The sequence below is a fragment of the Drosophila gunungcola genome, chromosome 3R (genome assembly GCF_025200985.1).
Source record: "Drosophila gunungcola strain Sukarami chromosome 3R, Dgunungcola_SK_2, whole genome shotgun sequence".
NCBI lineage: Eukaryota > Metazoa > Arthropoda > Insecta > Diptera > Drosophilidae > Drosophila > Drosophila gunungcola.
In genome coordinates this window covers 15,211,433-15,233,845 of record NC_069139.1, presented here as the reverse complement: position 1 = coordinate 15,233,845, position 22,413 = coordinate 15,211,433, and the positions used below count along the sequence as shown (strand labels likewise).

The window sequence follows — 22,413 nt, the reverse complement described above, 5'->3', positions numbered from 1 at the left end:
GGTTTAGAGAAAAGTTGTATATCAATTAATTCTTTGGATTACCTTATAAAAATGTTAAGCTTTAGACCCTTTTTCCTAAAAACAAATTTTGGTTTTGGTTTGGTTTACAGTATACAGTTTTCTGTTTTCTGAAACAACACTCTTATTGATTCAAAACAGGTGTTAATGAATATTAAAGGACTAAATTTAATAAAAAAAATTTAATTCTTAAGCTGTTAAGGATAAAATAAAAGAAATTATGATCTTTTATTTTAACACTTTTGTTCAAGTAGACTTAAAGGAGAAGTACTTGAAACAGTATTAAAAACACCTAAAATATTACAAAATATGCTTAAAATGCCCTATCAACGTAAATCATTGTAACAAACAAAATGATTAAAATCTGGTATTAACTATCTCAATTTTTTAAATATTCGTACAACAAAACAATTAGTTTAATTTCGTACTTCGTTTATTTCTAAATTACAATGGTCCTTTTTTGGTGCCTATCGGCTACACAAATTGGCTGCTAGCCCTGGAGCACAATTAAACAAATGATTGAAATGCATATTAATCGGGTAGGCACTTGGCGCAGGCGGCGGCGGGCTGAGTTAGTCGCGGCACAGGCGCTTCGAGGGCGGCTCCTCGTCGGAGGGGGCGATCGATTGCAGCAGCTTGGAATTCGTGTGGCCACCGAAGAGGGTCAGCAACAGGGCGACGCCGTAGCCAGTGGCACGCTCCCCCTGAAACAGAACAGAAATCATATTAAATACGCTGGCAAATAAAGCGGATTGCCGTCGAAGCACTTACACAATGCACGGGCGTGGCCATGTCGACGTGCATCCAAATGCCGGGATAGTCGAAGCCCAGATGGGCAGCGATGAAGAGGCCGGCGCAGGACGATTGCGCGTTCTGTCGATCCTGCAAGCGGAAAGGAAATCACAGTTAGACATGGTGACTTATACGCTCGGATGTGTGTTTTCCTATTCCTATATGCGACATTTTCTGGATGTGCTGTGCTGCACGCAACAAGCAAAACTTGGCGTCGCTTTATTAAAAAAGCGTCCTGTGGTGCAGCGCAACAAGAAAATATATTTATAGAGATAGATGAACAAACGAGGGTAGCTTGAAAACGGACTGTTGTTCTGGTGTTTCAAATAAAATTGAGGGCTTGGGGTTTGTTGTACGGAAAAGTTAATTGATTTCTTTAAAATATGATAATTTTGTACACAGCATTAAACATAATAATAACCTTTAAAAATTTTAACATGGATATTTTAGTCTGGTGTTTTATATTTTAATGTTCAAAAACTTTGAACGAAAAGTGAAAAAATCCACCATTAAGCTCGTTTCATACATATATTTTAATATCTAAATGCTTTTTTTGAAACTACAATTGCTAAATAAAGAGCTGACCAGCAACATTTTTTATTCTTTACAAGGATTTTTGATTTGAAGGTAGTTAGCGATAGCCATGGAAAGCACCAATTAAAACTTTGTATTTCCTATATTTTTAAAATCTTCAAATAACAATCGAACTCACCTCGCCAGTGGCAAGACTGGGTGTGCTAATGCCTAAATTATATGCCATGCACTGGCAGCTGCGTAGCGGAAGCAGTCGCTCTACTAACTTGAGCGGAAATTGCAGCGCTTAAATGCCAAACATAAAGTACACTTTGCACACACACACACACAAACACACATACACACACACACACACACACACACACACACACACACACACACACTCACACGTACACACACACTAGCGACTGGCCACACACATGCGAACACTCTGCTGACATTTGGCCAAAAAAAAAGAGTTAACTGGCAGACTTCAGCAGCAGGAGACTCGGTACCGAGCGGACAGGACATTTCGTGGATGCAGAGCTGTGAAAATTACATGACAACGCGCTCAGTTCCCCTTTCAAGATGAAAAACACACACACACACACACGTGCAAACATCGTCCGTCGAGCACCGGATGTCAAAAGTCCATTGAAGCAACAGAGCTCCAGACTCGAAGAACAAAATCTGAAAACTGAAGACTGCAGTCAGCGTTTACCTCCTGACAAAACACAGAACAAATTTTAAAATTGAAAACCTGGATTTCGGGAATGATTCAATTAAAAGAAATATAGGCAATAATTTTATATTGTTAATAACTTAAGTTGGAAGAAATTTGTTTTTATAAATAAATTCAGCTATTTATAAAAACCATATGATATTTTATATCACAGACAGCAAGGTCTTAACAAACAAATGTCCTGTTTCTGCGCACAAATTTAAAATTAATAAAATATTTTCAATATTGTATATTGTAAATTGGCTTTTTTAAAAAATAATCGTTTATATTTGTATAGTAAATGATTTAAGTAAATTTTTTATGAAATATATATTTGAGCTTTTTCGGTGCAGCAGTTTTTTCAGTGCATTTGGGTTCCTGTTGATGCTGACGAAACTCTATTTCTTCGCCTAACATGGCCGCTACTGGTTTTGGCGGTTTCGCAGCTAATAACTAGCTTTTGTTATGAAACTTGCGGCTGACGCTTCTCTGGCCGATGGTGCACATAACCACTACGGTTTGATTTGCTTTGGAGATGGAGTGCCCCCAAAACTTTCCAAGTGCAATGTTTCCCAATGAACCAATTTTAGTCGAAGGCGAACGGAAGTGGTAAGCCACAAAGTTGCTGTTCGGGCAAATGGTCTATAAAAAAATGCATTTTTTAACAAGAAATTGTTTAGGAAACTGTGAATAATTAATGTAAGTATTTCTAGAAATAACTTTTACACGGTTAGTGTTATATTACCTTCCCATAAGAAATGTTTGGTATTACAATGACCATAAATGGTACTACTGTCAAAAATTAAAAGTCTCAATGTAACTCGACGTTTGTCGAGCCTGGTCAGAGCACTCACGCACTTGTGCTATATTCTGGCCGAGCTGAATCCCGTCGAATCGAGTCGGCCTTTCATCAATAATGGCAAACATTTGTCAACATAATGTCATTAACATTGATTGCATTAGGCCCGGGAGGTCCTGATTGTTTGTGTGCCCGATGATGTGTGTTTGTATCTCTCTTGGCCTTTTGTAAATAACGAAGCAACATCAAATCTCCCAGCCACCCACTACCCACGACCCATGGCCCAAATCTCCACCAGAGTTTGACAATGGGTCGCCGACTAATTGCGGTTAGGAACGTGACCGTTCGAAAACCACCCCGTTTCACATTCAACGCCACTATCCCAGACTGACACCATTCGCAGCATCCCGCATCCCAAAATATCCGTATTTGGCGATGATGCGATTCATTTGCGATTAACTTGAATTGAAATTAGCCAACCGGGCGACATTGTCTCACATTTAAGCTGCGGTTGGCCATATTCAATCTATGATAACTGCATTTATGAGGCGTGGAGGGGGCGAGAGATTACATCGGTGACTGATTCACGCCCCGTGGCATCAATCGGCAGGGAGTCGCGAATGCGAGTATCAATTACGCATTTATTCAATAATCGAAGCGAGCTCTGAAAAGGATTTGCCATCAATGCCATCAAATGGTTTCGCTGAAGGCGGCTACAGTTTTTATTCAATTTTTTTTCGCAATGTCGCAGCCAGCGCTTTAAAAAGTTTGACGCCGCAGGGAAAAGCAGAAATATATATATATATATATATATACCAAGAGATGGGTTCAGTTTAGTAAAAGAAAAAAAAAATATTAGTAAAATCTGGTGATGCCCGTTCGATTTTAAGCAGACACTTTTTAAAAGAAACCTAAACACAAAATAAATTTAAATATGTTACTTTTTTTATATTTGCTTGTAACTGCCTTGCGCAGAGGTAATTTAATTGAGAAGGTGGTATTTAAATACATTAATAATCAATTTTCTTTGTTATAATTTAAGCCATATTTTTCAGAAAACGTTATGTTTTTTGTATCCTAATAAAAAAAGCTATTGGCATCTCTGGCGGCTGAAAAGTTGAACGGAAACCGAGAAATAACAAGCGGAAAGATTTGTGCTAACACAGTCGCCGCCCCTTTCGAGTAGGCAACGGAAATGGGAATCATTTCGCAAATTACGTGACCTTCTACCCCCTTTTGGAAACCAAGGCGACCTCCCTGGTGAAATCTGCATTTAAACCACTGAGCTTGGGTAGCATTATTTATAAACTGATGCGGCTGGCTTTAATCAAAAAACTTAACCCCGGCTAAGCATAACCGCAACAACGATGAAAATGAAAATACTTGGCGCCTGGAGGTCGTGCCGTAAAAAACTTTGCCACATAAAAAGTTCAATTTAATTCATTAAACCACGTAAAAAGTCGCCTTAGAATTGAATTTAAAATGTCGACGCTCAATAAAAATGGAATGAAGTCGAGGGAGGGGGAGGGGGTCTGGCGAAACAAAAACAATTACGCATACGCCGGGTGTGCGGCAAAAGACTGCAACACGTTGCTGCCGCGGAATGGGTTTATCTAAAATTCATGCCTCTTCCCCGGAAACTGGGAACAGCTTTTTACGATTTAACATAAAAATCAATTACCAACAATGGGAAAATTTCCCAATCATAAAACGACGAATAACTTTCGACTTAGATTCCTTCGCGCCGTCGCCGGGAAATTGAGAAACAATTGGAAATGTTTAAGCAAATTTTATTGTCCCGCCGCCGTGTTGCTTATGTTTTACTTATGACACAGAACACAGTGGACGGAAATACCCACCCAGATGTTAAACAGAATCGAAAGCCGCAGACAAAAGGGCCAGAAGTCTGATTTACTAGAAAGAAGCCAGTCGCCGAAGGTTGAGGGGATGGATGAATGATTTCTGGGTCGGACTGTCTCGCGGTCATAAAGTTGTTGAAATTCGGGATAATATTATATTTATTTTCCCCACTTTTTGTTTGCCTCTGCTTAGTGGCCTGGAAGAGGGAATTTGGTTTTAAAAAGCAAAATGCCCAAAGGTTAAAGGCAGCCGAATAGTAATTCGCAGAATATTGTAATTTAATGAGCAGTTGCTGCCACCCCTGAATACTGCGCACATTCTTGTTCATGGAAAATTAATACAGTTCCCCCTCGGTTCTTTACTTGTTAGTATTTTCTCTTTTTGTAATTATAACATTTTATCTAGAAATTAAAAAAAAACACAAGAGTGATACATGTTAATCACTTTTATAGCTGGAAAGCTATATACTTCACAATATCTTTAGTTTGTTGAATTTAAATCAATCAAACTGGAAGAAAACATACAATTATCTTTGAAATTTAAAACTATAAATGAGTTTATACTAAACAATAGCACAAAACACCTCCCAGTGTCACCAATAATTTGGCAAAGCGAATCCACAGGCAGACTCTTACATAATTTACAATTCAAAAGCGAACCCCCAACAGACCAAAATCCCCATCATCGAAATCTGCAGTTCAGCCCGAAAAGAGACCCTCCTAATTATCAGCTTAAATGGTTTCGCTTAATTCGCGTATACGCCGCATGTAATCGAGGACATAGCCTGACAGCCAACAGCCGCAGATATCACCACGCACCGGGGGATCACAACTCGAAAAGAGCGTGAAACAAATGGGAATCGGTTATTTAAGGACCAGACAGGATGGGGTGAAGGATGGGGGTCACCTGGTAACCACCTGCTCGGGCTTGCCAAAATGAGCTGAATGGCGCCGCAGAACGAAAGCCAAAGCCAGCGGCCAACAAAGCGCCCTGGCGACCGCTAACAACACTCATAATCCCTCCATTTAGTGGCCAACTAGGGGGAAAGACACCCGAAAGACCAAAATAAAAACACAAAAAAAGGAGTAGGACGCAAAAAGCTAGCTCATGTAATTTAAACTCAGCGCGTGGGAATTTGCCTGAAAGCCAGAAAAAGTGCGACGGTGATGGGTAGTAATGGCTGATGGGTGGCCTGGTATTTCACCTTTTTCGCGTTTAACGTTGAATGCATTTGGAATTTAAAACACTTTATCACAGACACCATTGACAAAGTGCGCGGCGCTGTCACATCAACTGCAGCAGAGGCGTCAAGGGGTGAAGGGGTGCGGTGATCAGTGTGTGTAGTGTGTGTGTGTGTGTGTGTGTGTGTATGGCATGGCCAACCTGCAGCGGTGTGATATTTTGACTTGATTCCCATTTTTTTCGAACGGGGAGATAGGGTGGTAGACTGACGAAAAATCAAACAGGCAACGAAAAAAACGACACAGAGCAAATAATCTTAGCAAAATCTAAAAATCCAAAAGCAAAAATGTTTATGTAAAAAACAATGGAAACTACTTAACTAAACTCAAGCTACCAAACAAATAATTGAACAATAATGTAAAGTAAACAACTTGTGTAACAACTTCGTCAAAAATAGTTTAAACTATGAAATAAATAGAACAAATGAATTTAAGACAATTAGCCTTTTTCATTTTCGCCTTTTAAAGAAAAGGTTAATTTTTATACAAAATATTCCTATTAGTTGCTTTCTCGCTGCCCTGTTTAAATTGATTAAAAAATTGATTAATAAATTGGTTAATACCAGGTTTTCAATTATAGTGCATATAATATTAAAATATTAAAAGTAAGTAAGGTATTTAAGTAAGGTATCAAAACGCTAATTTGTAAAACAAAATCATAACAGCTATTTTAACTTCAATATTAAATAAATGAAACTCAAATAATGTTAATGGTTACAAATATGTCATCCTTAAAATCTATTTTATCTTTCAGAAGATGGCTTCATTTTCGGAACGTGTACTTATCGAAAGGTGGCAGGGCGGGCGATTGGCAGGTAGCCAAAATTGCCACGCCACTTGACCTGCCCGGCATCTACGCACCAGTCAGTCCTCCTCCTGCCACTCCTGCTACTCCTACTCCCTCCTGGCAGCTCTTTGGCAATCCAGGCTACAACCTGCCTAGCTTCCCACCGCCCGACGACGCCCGACGACGCCCACGGCGTGACAATGATGAATGACCATTGATCCGAGGCGCTTGCGACGTACAATAAGGTAACTCGATTTGGTTGGCTGTTGTGGCAGGAACTGGAACCGAAGCGAGCCAAACCGAGTCGAGCCAGAGTCCCGGGGCTACGACGCACCTCGCTCCGGTGGCCAGGATCCATAGACGGGTTTATGGCTCACCTAGTGTACCATCATCCCAGGACCCAGACCCAGACCCATACCCATACGCCACCCAAACTCTGGGCAGAACCCGCCGCTCGGACTGACTGGCCTTTCTAATGGCTGCTGGTGGCGTAGATTGAACGCCAAAGTTTTTGATACATGCGAATGCTACATAGGTCGTAGTACGGAGTGCGGAGATCGGTGTGTGGGGCATAAATCAGAGTAATACTAATCAATCTTTAAAGCAAACATGACGTTCATCATTTTTCCGCAACGGTGCGGTCGAGTGTAAGACAAAAGAACAACATTGAGTGCAAGCGATAAAGTTAATTAAAAATGTGTGTAAAATATCTCTGGAGTGCAAAGGGCAGAGGATGTGTGGGGGAACGCAAAATGAAAATGGATTGAAAACAAATGAATAAAGTTACACCGTAACTTGATTAAAACTTTCTCAAAGTCACTGTGTCTCTCTATCAAATGCGTGCGGCCGAAAAAGTTCAGCACGGGTGTCTTCGATAATGCATAAATTAAGGTACTTTTGGGGATTGATTTGGAGGGAGACCACTGTTTATCTTAGAAATGGCGAGGAAAGGAGTGACGAGGATGAGATGGCAGTCGCAGATAGTTTCAATTAAAGTTAAGGAGTAAAATACTTTTAAACTGAAGTCAGGAGAATCGGAATAAAAAGGTAGAAATGTCTAAAAAATAATGTAAATTAAAAATGAAATGAAAATGAATTTGTAAATAAATGTTTTATGGGTCTTGATGAATTACAAAGAACTGAGACATTAATTTTTAATAGACTGACTGACTGTATGTTTACCCAAGTTTTTTCAATCCGTCTAACTTTAATGCATTTTTTGGGCAAGAGAGAATCAAATTTAATTTGTTTTCGTGCTTAAATACTTAGTAGGCAAAAAGAGGAGTTTATAAATTAAATTTTCAGTAGTGCATTTAAAATAATAGTCTCAAAAAAAGTTTAATAGTGGTGCTTGCATAATCCCACGACTATCCTGGGGTGGTAAATGTAAAAGTATCTAATAACTTACAAATTTAATGGAAAAAATAAATTACTTTCCATCTATTAAATAATTTTTTTAATTAAATATGCGAAAATTCCCGCACCATTTTCTTACAAAATATGGTTAACTTAGGGAGCCACCGGAAAACACAATTTATTATTTTCCGCATTTTACAAGGCGTACAATGCAGAAAATGAAAGTGAATAAATTCCAATGCTATGGATCTCTCTTAAGCGTTTTTGTTTTAGAACCAGGATAAAATAAAGTTTACAGTTTTATTAATAGTAGTTTTAAATGGTGCAAGAAAAGTACTTACCGCCACCGAGTTTTTCATATCAGCAATGGCCGAAGCGAATTCGGAGAAATGCAATTCGGGGCAATAAATTATGGGCGCCAATAAATCGCCGGATTTGCGTCCAGCCTGCAACGACTTCTCCTCCCAAGTCTCCGAGTTTGTCAATACGGCACCATGATATTTGCCTGTTGCTACCCCCTGGAACGAGGATAAAGAGAGATATGGTGTGTATGTGAGAAATCGCAAATGAAATATTCAAGGACCTGGTCGGTGGAAATATATATAGGAATGTTCCGCACCCGCTCGGGAGGATTTGATAGAAAACAAGCAACAATCAACAAAATGCCAGCAATAAAACTGTACAGCAACTAACAATGTTAGAAGAACGACCAAAGGGGAGAGGTGTTGGGCTGGGGATGCACGAAAATTGCGAGCTTCCGACGCGACCGGCAATAAAAAGGTGCAAGGTTATTTAGCACGAGCAACACCCAAACAACAGGCAAGGACTCCGTGGCTCGTGTTCAACTGCAGCTGGACAAATGAAGGCAACACCAGGAATTGCACCAAAAGCAACAGCAGCAGCAGACCTACACTCTAAAAAACATATAGGACTAGGCTTCATAATATAAATTATTACTTTGCGTGTTAATTTCCACAGAATAAATTGTGATTGTAAATATATTTATATTGCGGACTAGAAATACTATACTTTAGTTAACTTTTCACTTAACAAGGTTTCTTAAAAAAATAATGTGACCTTAATGTGGAATATAAGAATAGAGAACAGTTGCATTTTCAGTTTAAATGATTTTTAGCCTTCAATATTAGATTTCAAGGAACATTCTACTATAAATATTAAAGCAAATGTAAAAGCTTGTTAATTAACATTAAATCAGTATACAAAATCTCAAAATATTTCTAAAATCACAAACAGAAAATAAAATTACAAACTCTTACCATAAATCACAGGGCTTTAATTATTGTCTATATTTACTTTCTAATTTTAAGAGAGGTTGCAATAATTTTTCCCAGTGCATCAGGAGCCGCCACACACAGCTGAAAACAACAGGAATAGGTGTAACAAGCAGCAGGAACATAAAATGTAAAAGCGAAAAAGTGTTGGTTGCCTGCTTTTTGTTCTTGATGCTGCTGATGCTGCTGTGGCAGTTGCCCCAATGCTGGCAATTAATATTATTGCATCCCGTCTAGGTGTGTGTCTGGGTGTAATGAAATTAAGCACAACAAGCGCCAGCAACGAAATTCTGAACAAAATGCCAAAACGTTGAAATGTGTAGGAAGGGAAAGCGATAGTGTTGGATAGTGTTGTTTTTAGGCTGGCTATCCAAGGAATTCCCTGCGAACAATGCAGATTCCGGGAGGCGGGATGCCACGCCCATGACCAGTTTCGATTTATTTCCCATCGAACCACAAATAACGTAAATTGGCATCATATTTTAAGCAAATTGCAGTCAAGATTTATGGTAATTGTGCGCCATCGCAGCAGCTACTCAGTTGCTCCTCGCTCTCTCTCTTTCTCGCAGCAATGGAAATCGAAAAAACCGCACCACCACCCACTAACCCACCCACCAATGCAGCCCAAAAGCGACCACAAACGACGAATCCTTTGCTGTTGTTGGTCTGCCAATGCTGCCGCTGCTATTCCTCCAAGTTGCCAGCGAAAACCAAATTTGCAATTTATTTTTCCAATTAACCTCGTGACTTTTATAAAGCGTGGCATAAATTCTCGCATAACAAGGCAGCAGACCCAGTACATCCAAGGCCACCGGGTTTGGTTTACCTTGGGGTAAAGATTTCTCGAAATCGAAATTAACTTGGAAACTGGCAAAATAATTTTCTAGCCGCATTAGTGGCAGAAAGTTGCATTCATTCTGTTGAATTTTAGTCTTTGATGCGATTAAAAGGATTCAAAGGAAGCTGCTAAACAATTGTAGTTTCGTGGAAAAACCGAACCAATAGGAGGGCTGGCAGACTCAATAAATTTAACCATCTAAACAATGCAATGAATTCAAGTTAATATTATTTATCTAAGCCTTAACTTTAAACTTTAATTTTGGTTAACATTTTCAAGAAAAAAAACACTTGTGGTTTAAATTTTGTATAACTAAATAAGCAAAAGTTTTTTTATATAGGTATAATCTTCTGACAATAAAATGAATCGTCCAGTAAAATGCAGAAACAGATAGAAATATTTAAATATGTTTAAAAATGTAATTGAAAATGATTATAACGCAATATTGTTATTCTAAGAGGGTGCTGTAAAAATGTAACAGAATTTCTCACCTGAGCTCCAGTTAATGTAGCCATATCGAGGATGATATTGGCCTTTAGATCCTTGTTGGCAAAGCAAACGCCATCGGCGAGCACCAAGCGGCCCTCGGCGTCTGTGTTGTTGATCTCCACTGTGCGGCCCGAGTAAAGGGTGTGAATGTCATCGGGACTGTAACAAAAAATAAAACATATATTTTAATCTTAGCTAACTAACTTTTAAAAATAAATATATACATATATATGTATATAAAATACACATATTTAAATCTAATAAAAAACTTTGCGAGGTGTCAGAAAAATCTTTGTGGTTGTGTTTCATAGCTATGCGCATGAAGCAACGATTTCTGTGTAGATACTCAAGATACAAAATTGTATTCTAACACATTTCTTAGAAAAATATTCATGCTTATCTGTTACTTTAACGCACCGTGTGGCATTCGGACCGACTGAATTCTCGGCCAAGCAGAAGACAGCATGCAGGTTGTCCTTGAATCCGCACTTGACCGCCGCGTAGAAGGCGCCTAGGATGGCGGCCGCTCCACCGCAATCGCGCTTCATGCCCGGCATGCCGGTCTTGGCCTTGATGCTCAGGCCACCGGTGTCGTAGACGATGCCCTTGCCCACCAGGGCGATGGTGTCCTGGGCGCCCTTCGGCAGATGGGAGAGCACCACGAGGGCAGGTGGCACGGCCGCAGCCTTGCCCACGCCGTAAATGCCGCCAAAGCCGCGCTGCTTCAGCTCCTCGCCGCGGATTACTTGCGGCTGGAGGCACAGCTTCCTGCCCACCTCCTCGACGGCCTCGATGAAGTGGTCCACGTTCATCTCGTTGCAGGGCATGTCCACGATGCGAGCGGTCAGTCGGATGCCCCGGGCCGTCTCATTCAGGCACTTTATTTCGTCCGCCGTCAGAGGTTCGCACCCCACGCCGCCCTCTTTGTTGATCAGCAGAAACTCCACGTTCACCACGTTGCGTGCATCCTTGTTACCATCGCCATCATCACCGCATCCGAACTCCTGCTTAACTGTGGCAGCAGCGTGCAGATTTCCCGTTTTGCGGGAATAGAGAGGAAAAGCCCGGACCACCGCACAGGCGCTGGCGAAGAGATTCTCCCGCTCGCAGACGAGCACCACGCTCTCCTCGGCGACGTTCAGCACATGGTTCTTCACCAGACGGGTGATGGCATGGGCCCGGGAGGCAGTGTTATGGCGGGAGGCCTTCAACGGCAGGGCGGCCAGAGTGGCCGTGTCCAGGTAGAGGGACACCTTGTCCGTGGGAGCCGGATGCAGACAGGCCACGGCATGCGAGAAGGTCTCCTCGCTGACCCGCGGACTAAGCTTGCTCTCCAGGTGGCTGAACTTCAGCAGATTGAGATGGCGCAGCTGGCCGATGATCAACACCGGATGTGACTGCGGATCGCTGCAGCTCAGCGTTTCGTTGAACTTCACGTCCGTGGCCATCTGGAAGAGAAGATGATTGGCGAATGAGTAAAGATTCGGATTGCGAGACCCGGGAATGCCTGCCCAATCCCAGCGATAAGCCACTGCTGGTATCTTATCGGTGCTAATCTCGCGTTTACCACTCCAAGTGCCCCACTTGCTTATCAGGCGACGACTTTGCACCACAGGGGCAGTCAATTGATGCAGCCACCCGTAAATCACGAGAGCTCAAAGCGGCGAGATAAGAAGGGTGTTTGTGTTATGGGGGGCTATAATAGTAACTGAAGGAGCAAGCTGGTGTGGACTAATAAGAGAAAAGATACCTGATAATCAGGTATAAAAAGATTGATTTAAAAAAAAAAAATAATAATGTGCATCTTAAACATATTTAAAACTGTTTAATTTACCCCGTATGAGTATTTTATTAAGAAACTTAAATAAGTTAATGTGAGAAAAGAAACGGGAGGGCAAAAAAATATATTTATCAAATTAGGCTACTAAATTTAAAACTCTTTCGGCCTATAAAGTGTTTTTAAAGCCTAATTAAATAACAAAACAATACAAATACCATAATTATAAATATGAAAGAGATACATAATTTGGTTAAAAAATTTTAAGAATAAAATGTATTATATTTTTGTTAGTTTTCGGCTTAAATGGTAGTTTATTACAAGGAATAGTTTAAAAAAAGCACTATTTATTTTCTGTTCTGGCGATGACAAGACAATAAAACTAAAAACTACTGTAAAAATGAATTTTCAATGGTTCTGCCAAGTAACTTTACGATGCTTTATAAAGTTTAATGGTCTGTATACCCAATACAAGTATAATTGAACCAATTTCAAATTTGAAATGCCAGCGTGACCTTGAATTCGGCGCGACAAGAACAACAAGTGGGTCGTTGACCGATTCGCGGGGTTTCTAAAAAAAAGGGGGGCGGTATCTTACCGATTCGTTGCAAAACAATTTTGGTAAAACAAATCTAATATGTCTATATCTTACGGTATTATGCAAATTCTCCATTCTCTATTTTTAGACTCTTTGTTCGAGTTTTCTTTTTTTGTAAAATGGTTTTTGCACATTTCTACCTGCTTGTTTGCTCACCTTTCCAAAACGGCTGCTGCTGTAAGTGCGAGCGAGAAGATTGCGTATGGCCTGGGCGCCGAACAGCAAACGCATTAATTGATTACTTTAGAAATTGCAAAAAATGTTGCAGAAAATTGGATGATTTAGTGTTTTTGCATTGCCAATTTGACTTGCAGATTTTTTTTGCTTGCCGGCTTCTAGAGATGTGACTCAAGAGGCGACTGCCCGATGACAACTATCGATATACCGAACAAAACCTAAATCTGGAGGTCTGGCAGCTCTTTTACTGTCTGGAAGTGTCATCTCTAGGCCAATGGGCCATCTCTAACTGGAAAGCAAAATAAACGCGTCTGGAAAGCCAAAAGGCGGTGAATTTTTAAAGAATTAAAGAAAACGCAGCAATATAAGTTAGCAAATGGCCATAACAATGAATGAATCCTCTTACGAGAAGCGGCTAAAGGCCATTTTTGACAAACAGATTCGCTTGGAAGTTCGTGAGGCAAACGTAATCAAGAATATCTCCAAATTCAAGAGCAATTTGGGTGAGTTGCAGCACAAAGTGTCCCATGCTTCGATTTAAATTAGTGGCTTTTTATTAAACTATTTAGTGGATACCAAACAGGCAGTCGTTCGCCATCGTCGGGAAGTGGAAAAGTTTCAAAAAGTTATCCTGCAGCGCAGCGAGGAAATGGAAAAGCGTTGTTCATTCATGGAGGACTTGTCCCAGGAACTGGAGGCCACCAAACAAAGGAATTCGGTCATGAAGGAGCAGCTAAAAGAGCACAAAATGTTGGCCACACAGCGCAACAACAAACTCATGGAAAGGTCAGCAACTAGGAATAATGATCCTCAAGGATTCGTATATATAAGAACTCTTCTATGACTACCATTCCCATGGATCAGCTATTCTAGGATCATACTACAGAATTATTTACACTTCTGTAAAATAACTATAAGTATAGTTCCCCGATGATCTTTAAAAGCATACTATTTATTAACAATCCTCTTAAAATATAACTGAAAGGACTTATTGTGCCAAAAAACTTATTACTTGTGGATCGTAATCAAAGCTATGTGATAGTACTTAAAACTTTCATGTGTCATGACTTTGAAGTTTCCCTTTAATTTTAACTAATATTGAATTCACTTAAAAGTTATACAAGTGTACTGGATAGGCGTGTTTCCCTACCTATTACATTTTTTTGTTAATTAGATTGGACAAACCAAAGTCCTCGTTGGGTTGTGTGCTGCCTGTAACTTTATTTCATATTTCCAATTTCTCCGATCACGGCTAGTTTAAGGTTATAATCGGGACACATTAAACATAGTTTGCAGAATTATATTTTAAGATTTTTTGCCATAAAGTTATGCTTTATACATAAAAAAAAAAAACAACCCGTGAATATATTAAGATAAACTTTAGTAACTGGTTTGAATAGAAATGTCTTAACAAAATCGTTTGGATGCTTTCGAGCATGAACATTCGACAAATTTAACACTGTGCTACATTTTTAGGGGTTTGGAGTGTAACCGTCGTTTAGCATTCCGATTCTGAATGTACTCATCGAAACTAGGTAAAACCCATTAAGGTTTTTTTCTGCTTCGCTTGATGTTGGATTTTATTGTGATATTTAAGTAAAAATTGGCTATATCTTAAGGCTTGGTTGATTGAAAAATTAGCTCAAAAATGTCGGACAAACACAAACAGTAATTATTATTTGTTAATTTTTGGAGTTCACTGTTTAAAAAAAAAATGCTTATACCTTTTGCTTATAGCCGATTTAAATACATTATCCAATGGCGAGCTAAGCCAGATGACGCCCAAAGGGAGTTTGACTAGCTTCCAAAAGTACTTTCAGAATTTGAAACCCAAGTTGCAATTACAAGGTCAATGAAAGTATTAAATTCAACTACTTATATACACTCACGTACGCAGTGCCCCATATTAGCGTACACAAGAAATAATAAAAGCAATATATGCTTCTTTGTTTAAATATATAGCATCCACACGCTGAAGCAGACAACGGGGACCTACATAAATAACGATGCGTTGCCGGCACGTGTGAAAGGTGTCACTGCACTGCGAGCAGCCAGTGGGGACCACTTTATACCCTTTGATCTGGAGGCAACCGATGTCGAAGGATTGGCTTCACTTTGTCAGCATCTTCAAAGTTTCAACATCGACGTTTCACAATGGCGACAGCTCGTCTCGTTGGCCACGGAAAAATCGACGGATTCGCGTGCACCAAATACTCCGCCCAAGGAGGCCACCAAGTTCAATCCCATAATTGAGATTGATCTCACCTCCCCGACGAGTTAGAATTGACTTCCGATTAGCAAACTTGTTTTGGCTGGAGAAGCCCCTCTGCCATAATAACACTTTAAATGGGCATTATGAATAGTTGGCGACAAAATAATAGCACAGTTAACTTTAATTGCCGTTTAGGCCTAACAGTTTAACCGATTTAAACAGCTATTTTTAGCGTGATAAGTATAATTTGTAGTTTTTTATTTGTCAGTCATAAATATATACCTACATTACAGATAAGATTTAAAAAAAAGTTTCAGTCTTATAGTTTCCTACTTCATTTTTTAATTTCACGTTTGCATTTTAATTGTGAGCCGAAATAATATACAGATTTGGAGACATCGCCAATAGGTGCAAGTTTGTGCCACGCTTAAAACCAGTCTTATAGCAATCAAGGTGTAAAGTAGGCCTATCGTTAAAACAAATATGAAATCCTATTTTAATTTTTTATAAAAACTATTTAAATATTGAACTTAAGAATTATATAACAATATATATCAATATGTACAATGAATACACATTCTGTCAAGGTTATTGATCGATTTTTAAATGCTTAAAGGAAATACTTGCTAAGCAAGATCTACGCTTTCAATTTAAATACATTTCTTCATGGGTACTTAAGTTAATTTTATAAAAAACTAAGTCCACATTATTAGCATCTCATTTTATATTTTTGCAGTACAATCAAGAACAGACAAGCACATGCAAAACTTTTGGAAAATATTATTTTTTTTTCTGGTTCAAAACAAAAAGGTATTCGAAGATTAAAAAAAAGTGTTACATTCCAAGAGTAAAGGATGCTTACATACCTCTGGATAAAACAACATGTGCTCTTAAGGGAGCGAAATTAAGATTGGACTTTTGTCTTGACGGCCGCTGTTAATCGAGAAATCAAAAAAGTCATAAGCGAGACAGAGTGCCACATTGACCGCGCCGCACCGGCTAACCGCTCTATCTATACACGCCGATCCATATAGATTGGCATTGTTTAATTGCTTTTGTCCGGCGAAAGTGTGAGTGACTTATCGTGGCTACAAAAACGCAGCTGCACGGCAGCGTCGGGTTCAGTCTATGGCCGGACTTTAAGATGATCACGGAAATTCTCCTGGCGATCTGCACCGCGGTGTTCCTTTGCCTTTCGTATCGGTATGCGGTGGCTAGACCCTCTGGCTTCCCTCCCGGTTCGTTTTGGATACCATCGTGGCAGGAGTCCAGGCGCTAATCGGATTATTCGCAGGTCCTCCGAGGATTCCGATGTTCGGCAGCTACCTCTTCATGCTGATGATAAACTTTAAGTACCTGCACAAGGCTGCTTTGACCCTCAGTAGGTGGTACAAGTCGGACATAATCGGACTCTATATGGGTCCCTTTCCGGTGGCCGTCGTCCACAATGCCGAAGGAGTGCGCGAGATTCTCAACAACAAGGACTTCGATGGACGCCCTCAAATATTCGTAGGCGCTATGCGCGACTCCGGCCCAGAAGTCCGAGGTGAGTTCGAAATGTGTCCGAGTGATCGATCTTTCTGCCCCTGATAGCGTCCACTTATAATGGCGTTGTTGACAAAATTGGGGTCAATCGTGAATTAATTGTCGCGTCGAGGGAACAAAACACTCTTATCGCCTAAAACCTATTTATACTGGGCACACTTCACTCAAAGAAAGTTTAATAAAACCATAGGTAGAGGTTGACCAAGGTGCTAGAAAATTTTGAGTGCAAAGTTGTTCATCCAAAAACATACTTTAAAACTTTATTAAAATTAAGAAATATATTTTTTAAATTATAGATTAATTTATAAATTCATTCAATGTAAGCTTTGCGATTTTTTGTAGAAATCGGATAAATTACAAAACGAGAATGCAATTCATTTAACATAAAGATTAATTAAATAATTTTGAATAATTTTGATTTTTGGAGTCAACTCACAAAAGATCTAATGTAAATTTCTTCAAAAAATTTTAGAAAATGACAAAAAACTATAATTTAGTTCTCTTAAAATCTAAAAATATATTCAGTTTTATAAATTTATATTTGTAAATTAAACTTTCTCGAATATAAATATTCTTTTGAACTCTTTAATGTTTTAAGAAACTTTTTTTGTTGAGGTGTATATTATAAGTTCTAATCAACGTATCGCGATTAAAAACCAGTAGTTAAGTGTTACGGATGCCACCTTGATGGTCAATATGGCTGAGTGAATTTCCTTGTTTTGCTGCTCCTCTCTGCAGGCATCTTCTTTCAGGATGGACCCTTGTGGAAGGAGCAGCGTCGCTTCATCCTGCGCTATCTGCGCGACTTTGGCTTCGGTCGGCGATTCGACCAGCTGGAGCTGGTTATCCAGGAGCAGTTGACGGACATGCTCGACCTGATCCGCAACGGGCCAAAGTATCCGCATGAGCACGAAATGGTGAAGCCAGAGGGGTACCGCGTGCTCCTGCCGCTACTCTTCAACCCCTTCTCGGTCAACTGCCACTTCCACATCGTCTACAACGAGTGCCAGAGTCGCGAGGAGATGGGCAGATTGGTGAGGCTCTGCCAGATGGGCATGCAGTTCCAGCGGAACGCGGACGACTACGGAAGGATGCTGAGCATCATGCCCTGGATCCGGCACTTTTGGCCCGACTGGAGTGGCTACAACAAACTCAACGAAGCCAATCTGTTCGTGCACAAGTTCTTCGCTGAGTTTGTGGATCGGCATTTGGATAGCTACGAGGAGGGTGTGGAGCGCAACTTCATGGACGTCTACATAGCAGAAATGCGCCGATCTCCGGGCTACGGATTCAACCGGGATCAGTTCATCATGGGTCTGGTGGACTTCTCCTTTCCGGCCTTCACGGCCATCGGTGTGCAGTTGTCGCTGCTTGTCCAGTATCTTATGTTGTACCCGGATGTGCTGCGAAGGATGCAGGGCGAAATCGACGAGGTTGTCGGATGCGGTAGACTGCCCACTCTGGAGGACCGCAAGAGCCTGCCCTTCACGGAGGCCACTGTTCGCGAGGGCTTACGCATCGAGACTCTGGTTCCCTCGGATGTGCCACACAAGGCGCTGGCGGACACCGAGTTGCTGGGCTACAAGATACCAAAGGTGAGCTCAAAACACCCAAACTCAAAGTTCGACTTTTTGATAGAATTTTTAGAGCATATTTTGAAAGTTCTTGCTCAAATATTAAATTATCATGATTCTCTTGTAGGGTAAAAAATTCGTCATTAAAATCATAGCCTAAGAACTATTTATATAGTTTCCTGATTATAATATAGTGGGTCAATATAATTATTTTATTTTAAATTATTAAACTTAAATTGAAGAAAACTTACTACAAAAATATGTATATCTAGTAAATATTTAGCAAAACTATTTATTTTAATATATGCTCTTAAGCAACATAAGATGTATAAGGCAAAAGGTAAAATTTAATTTCTTCCTAAGATTTTGAATAGACTATGAATAACTTAATATCTTTTCTTAGGACACCATTGTGGTGCCCAGCCTGTATGCCTTCCACTCGGACAGTCGTGTCTGGGAGGATCCAGAGGAGTTCCGGCCGGAGAGGTTCCTCGACGCCGAGGGCAAACTCAGCCTAAAGCTGGATGTCTCGCTGCCCTTCGGAGCGGGAAAAAGGCTTTGCGCTGGCGAGACCTTCGCCCGCAACATGCTCTTCCTGGTGACGGCGACCATGTGCCAGCACTTCGACTTCGTCCTGGCCCCGAATGATCGGTTGCCCGATCTATCACAGAACCTCAATGGTTTGATAATCTCGCCGCCCGATTTCTGGGTGCAACTGCAGGACCGGCACTGAACACCAGTATACCATAAAATTCTTTGATATTTTCGACTTAATGAATTCTTATTTTAAGACGTCTTCAACTAAATTTTCTTTTGTAAATAATAAATTCGTCGTTCTTAATGTGTAACAAAAATGTTTTTATGCGTTTTTATGTTCTATGTTTTTTTTCTAGTTCTAAGCATTTTTTTATGTAGTTCTTAACAAAGAAACGGTTAATTTAAAGAAGGGAGAAATTACAAATTCTTTTCAATGAAACCTGAGGGGATGCTGCCAAAATCACTGGGTTTTTGAAATTATTTATAAAGTTAGACACCTAATTATGCAATAACAATTGCATAATTATATATTAATTGGAAGGGACGGCATTCCTATTTTTATTTGCATACTTTTCGACACTCTTATAAATTATTTCAAAACAATAGCCATGTCTGTAGCCCTTCCAATTAATTCCCCTTAAAAGACAAGTAATGCAAATATCTGAACTGTTTTAAAATCAACATATAATTCCCTCTTTCAGCAAATGTTTGTATATACGCAGTAGGCTTATTATTCGCTATCGGTATCAGAATTAATGAAATCTTGTATGGGCGAAATCACAGGCGGTGTGAGTGGAACCGAGTTGTCTTCCCCATTCTCCTCCGAGTGATCTGTCTCGGGATCATGATCGGAATAGCGGCCCATGCCCAATTCGACATATAACTCCCGATCGTAGTCAGAATCGGAGTTAGCTCCATCAATGGAAATACCCAGCGAGCTGGTCGATGAGAAGCACAAGGAAATCAGCGAAGCCACAGAGGATTGGCGGTCGAGGTCCGGGGACTGAGTGCCCTCGGATTCAGAATCCGGCCTGTAGCCATCCTCTTCCTCGTCGTCATCCAGTTGTTGTACGGACGAGGGTTCTGAAGTGTCCATCTGGGGATTGGACTCCATTGGAGCGGCGCGGCTCTCCTTGCGCATCTCCACCACCTCGCTGAGGATCTGGTGCTGCTTGTCCGCTATGGTGGTCACCAGCTGCTCGAGATTCTTGATCGTGGCCTCGTACTCAATCAGCTTCAGTTTGAGCTGCGAGTTCTCGGCACGACAGCTGTCCAACTCCAAGGAGGCGCACATGGCGATTTTGGTGTCGTCCGACTCGGCGGATTTGGTGCTAAGTACGAACCATAGCGTTACACAGAGAAATAAGATTTTTGCCTTTCCAAATCAAATCAGACTGACTAGATATTGTAAACGACTTTCAGATTTTATCAATTTGTTTAGCAAAGATTTGATCAGAGAAAGTTTGATCTATGACAATTTTTATTTTTATTGTTAAAAAAGAATATTTAAGCATCAGCTTTGAAGAAGAATTTTTGTTAGAAAATATTTAAACTGAGCGATTTCAATTAAATTATATAAGAAAAATGTTTAAAGCTTTAGAGTGCTTTGAAAATGACTTCAAAATGAAAATATTTAAAACATATAAACATTAGGAAGGATATGTATCCACGGCTTTTGTTAGCCATATTCAAATTTCAATATATCTGATTTCATATTGAAATTTGAATATGGCTAACAAAAGCCGTGGACACATATTGTATATACCAAGAGATGGGTTTAAAACTTACATGGTTATGGCCTGGGAGTCCTTACTATGGACCGGGCAAATGTGGGACATTTTGAGACTTGAAATTTACTGGCAACTCAATTCAGCAATTGTCTCTCGACAAAATCGACTTGACCTATTTTTAGTACCTTGAAATTTCCCCCGAAACCTTTTGACACTGTTTTCCTGATGTCTTCGACCTGAGTGCAAACGAATAATGAGACCTATAGACATATAAGTCTCTTTAACTAAATTTCTTAGATGACTAGATTGATACTGAAAATTCCTTAAGAAATTACAAGTTTTACTAACCATTACTCCATGTTTTTTTTTGGCTGCAATTTTGGCAGGCACATTAAAGCGTCTGAAATTTGATAATGAAGTCGCGCGATTTAGATAGCCCATTTAAAACAACAATGTAAATAGAGGTGGAATAGAGTAAACAGGAATCTTCAAAATTACTTTTGGCAATCAGCTACGCTGATAAGAAAGCCAAGGCAGTGAAGCAAAGTAACGACTGCAAGACACCCTAGGTGCAAAAAATTTAGGAAAAGTACCTATCAATATCGACAACTTTGCAATTGCGAGGAATCAGAAGAATCAGTGAGTTGAAAGCGAAAATAAGTTTGTGTGCTTAATAAATTTTAAGATTTTAAAAATATGATTTTCGCAGCTAGCTGAAGTTTATACCTTTGCTGGCATTACCATCAGCTGTAATATATTTAAAGTAATTGTATACGCTTGAATAGCGTATTTTTCAGTCAAAAGCTTGGTGGAGACATTTCCGACACTAAAAAGTAATTGTCGGATATTGTCGCTTAATAGAATGTCATTTTTGTAACAGCTTTTATATATACCATTACATCAAATATATATATATACATATAATATATATATATCAAATGCTATAGAATTTGTAATAAAATGTGGGATTATCATATATTTTGTTAATTGTGGTTATCAAACATTGCGATTTGACTTCTGGCCATTCAAAATAACGAAAATAAAAATTAATGGTGGGACTTACTGCATTAGTTGCTTTTAAATTGCAAAATCTCTTTAAGCGGAAAATTGTGGGCTTAGGTTTTTCCATTTTGCGTCTATGACGGCGATTGGAACAATTATGCTTCTTGCTTTCACTGCGATTCTCTATCTGTGGGTTTAGGTTTTCCATTAGTTTTCCATTGTGGATGCGCACAAATCAGAAGTTTTGAAATAAATGTTTAGTTATTTCTACTCCAAACTCACCTTTGTTCGATAGGTCCGCTTTTCCATCGAGCTTAAGTCATTCCAATTCCGCGCAGCCTGACGCAGTGCCTCCTCCTTCGGAATATCCGGAAATTGGTGCTGATTTTCAATTAAATAGCTAAAAAATGCGTTCACATAGGGCGTCATATTAGTTTCAATTATTTCACTTAAATTTTAATTTAAACTTTAACTTTTTTTATTTTAGCTGAATTTGAATGAATTTTCTAAACATTATCGTTCAAAGAAATTGTGATGATCTTTCCAAAGGATCCT

General features: G+C 39.7%; 4 protein-coding genes across 6 annotated transcripts; 2 read left to right on the top strand and 2 right to left on the bottom strand.

Annotated features, from left to right (window-relative positions):
* Positions 1-433: 433 nt before the first annotated feature.
* LOC128252704 (probable aminopeptidase NPEPL1) lies at positions 434-22,401 on the bottom strand. Of its 2 annotated transcripts, XM_052980648.1 has the most exons (7): positions 22,141-22,401; positions 21,920-22,045; positions 11,124-12,154; positions 10,709-10,865; positions 8,429-8,605; positions 790-900; positions 434-722 (listed from the first exon to the last, which is right to left on the bottom strand). In XM_052980648.1, the coding sequence occupies exons 1-7, from the start codon at positions 22,285-22,287 to the stop codon at positions 591-593; spliced, it is 1,881 nt and encodes a 626-aa protein (XP_052836608.1). In that variant the 5' UTR covers positions 22,288-22,401; the 3' UTR covers positions 434-590. The 2 variants fall into 2 exon arrangements, with proteins under 2 accessions (XP_052836608.1, XP_052836609.1); XM_052980649.1 differs by lacking the exons at positions 21,920-22,045; positions 22,141-22,401 and adding an exon at positions 13,238-13,435.
* LOC128252706 (kinetochore protein Spc25) lies at positions 13,538-15,943 on the top strand. Its single transcript, XM_052980651.1, has 3 exons — positions 13,538-13,761; positions 13,828-14,044; positions 15,221-15,943. The coding sequence occupies exons 1-3, from the start codon at positions 13,635-13,637 to the stop codon at positions 15,537-15,539; spliced, it is 663 nt and encodes a 220-aa protein (XP_052836611.1). The 5' UTR covers positions 13,538-13,634; the 3' UTR covers positions 15,540-15,943.
* Positions 16,427-19,414, top strand: LOC128252705 (probable cytochrome P450 304a1). The gene is made up of 4 exons (XM_052980650.1): positions 16,427-16,708; positions 16,765-17,016; positions 17,754-18,610; positions 18,993-19,414. Exons 1-4 carry the CDS (start codon positions 16,615-16,617, stop codon positions 19,320-19,322), a joined length of 1,533 nt encoding a protein of 510 aa, XP_052836610.1. The 5' UTR covers positions 16,427-16,614; the 3' UTR covers positions 19,323-19,414.
* Positions 19,789-22,043, bottom strand: LOC128252707 (uncharacterized). 2 transcript variants are annotated; one of them, XM_052980654.1, is made up of 4 exons: positions 21,920-21,992; positions 21,205-21,256; positions 20,915-21,092; positions 19,789-20,457 (listed from the first exon to the last, which is right to left on the bottom strand). In XM_052980654.1, the coding sequence occupies exons 3-4, from the start codon at positions 20,962-20,964 to the stop codon at positions 19,857-19,859; spliced, it is 651 nt and encodes a 216-aa protein (XP_052836614.1). In that variant the 5' UTR covers positions 20,965-21,092; positions 21,205-21,256; positions 21,920-21,992; the 3' UTR covers positions 19,789-19,856. The 2 variants fall into 2 exon arrangements, with proteins under 2 accessions (XP_052836614.1, XP_052836612.1); XM_052980652.1 differs by lacking the exon at positions 21,205-21,256 and having other exon boundaries at positions 21,920-22,043.
* Positions 22,402-22,413: the final 12 nt, after the last annotated feature.

Excerpts from the sequence above, each read along its gene's own strand:
- LOC128252704 (XM_052980648.1), bottom strand. The coding sequence starts at position 22,287 with ATGACGCCCTATGTGAACGCATTTTTTAGCTATTTAATTGAAAATCAG. Across the intron at positions 22,046-22,140 it reads AGCGGACCTATCGAACAAAG|ATAGAGAATCGCAGTGAAAG; the intron begins GTGAGTTTGGAG and ends CTAAACCCACAG. Across the intron at positions 723-789 it reads TGGCCACGCCCGTGCATTGT|GGGGAGCGTGCCACTGGCTA; the intron begins GTAAGTGCTTCG and ends GTTCTGTTTCAG.
- LOC128252707 (XM_052980652.1), bottom strand. The coding sequence starts at position 20,964 with ATGTCCCACATTTGCCCGGTCCATAGTAAGGACTCCCAGGCCATAACC. Across the intron at positions 20,458-20,914 it reads GACTCCCAGGCCATAACCAT|CACCAAATCCGCCGAGTCGG; the intron begins GTAAGTTTTAAA and ends GTTCGTACTTAG.
- LOC128252706 (XM_052980651.1), top strand. The coding sequence starts at position 13,635 with ATGGCCATAACAATGAATGAATCCTCTTACGAGAAGCGGCTAAAGGCC. Across the intron at positions 13,762-13,827 it reads CAAATTCAAGAGCAATTTGG|TGGATACCAAACAGGCAGTC; the intron begins GTGAGTTGCAGC and ends TAAACTATTTAG. Across the intron at positions 14,045-15,220 it reads AACAACAAACTCATGGAAAG|CATCCACACGCTGAAGCAGA; the intron begins GTCAGCAACTAG and ends TTAAATATATAG.
- LOC128252705 (XM_052980650.1), top strand. The coding sequence starts at position 16,615 with ATGATCACGGAAATTCTCCTGGCGATCTGCACCGCGGTGTTCCTTTGC. Across the intron at positions 17,017-17,753 it reads CTCCGGCCCAGAAGTCCGAG|GCATCTTCTTTCAGGATGGA; the intron begins GTGAGTTCGAAA and ends TCCTCTCTGCAG. Across the intron at positions 18,611-18,992 it reads TGGGCTACAAGATACCAAAG|GACACCATTGTGGTGCCCAG; the intron begins GTGAGCTCAAAA and ends ATCTTTTCTTAG.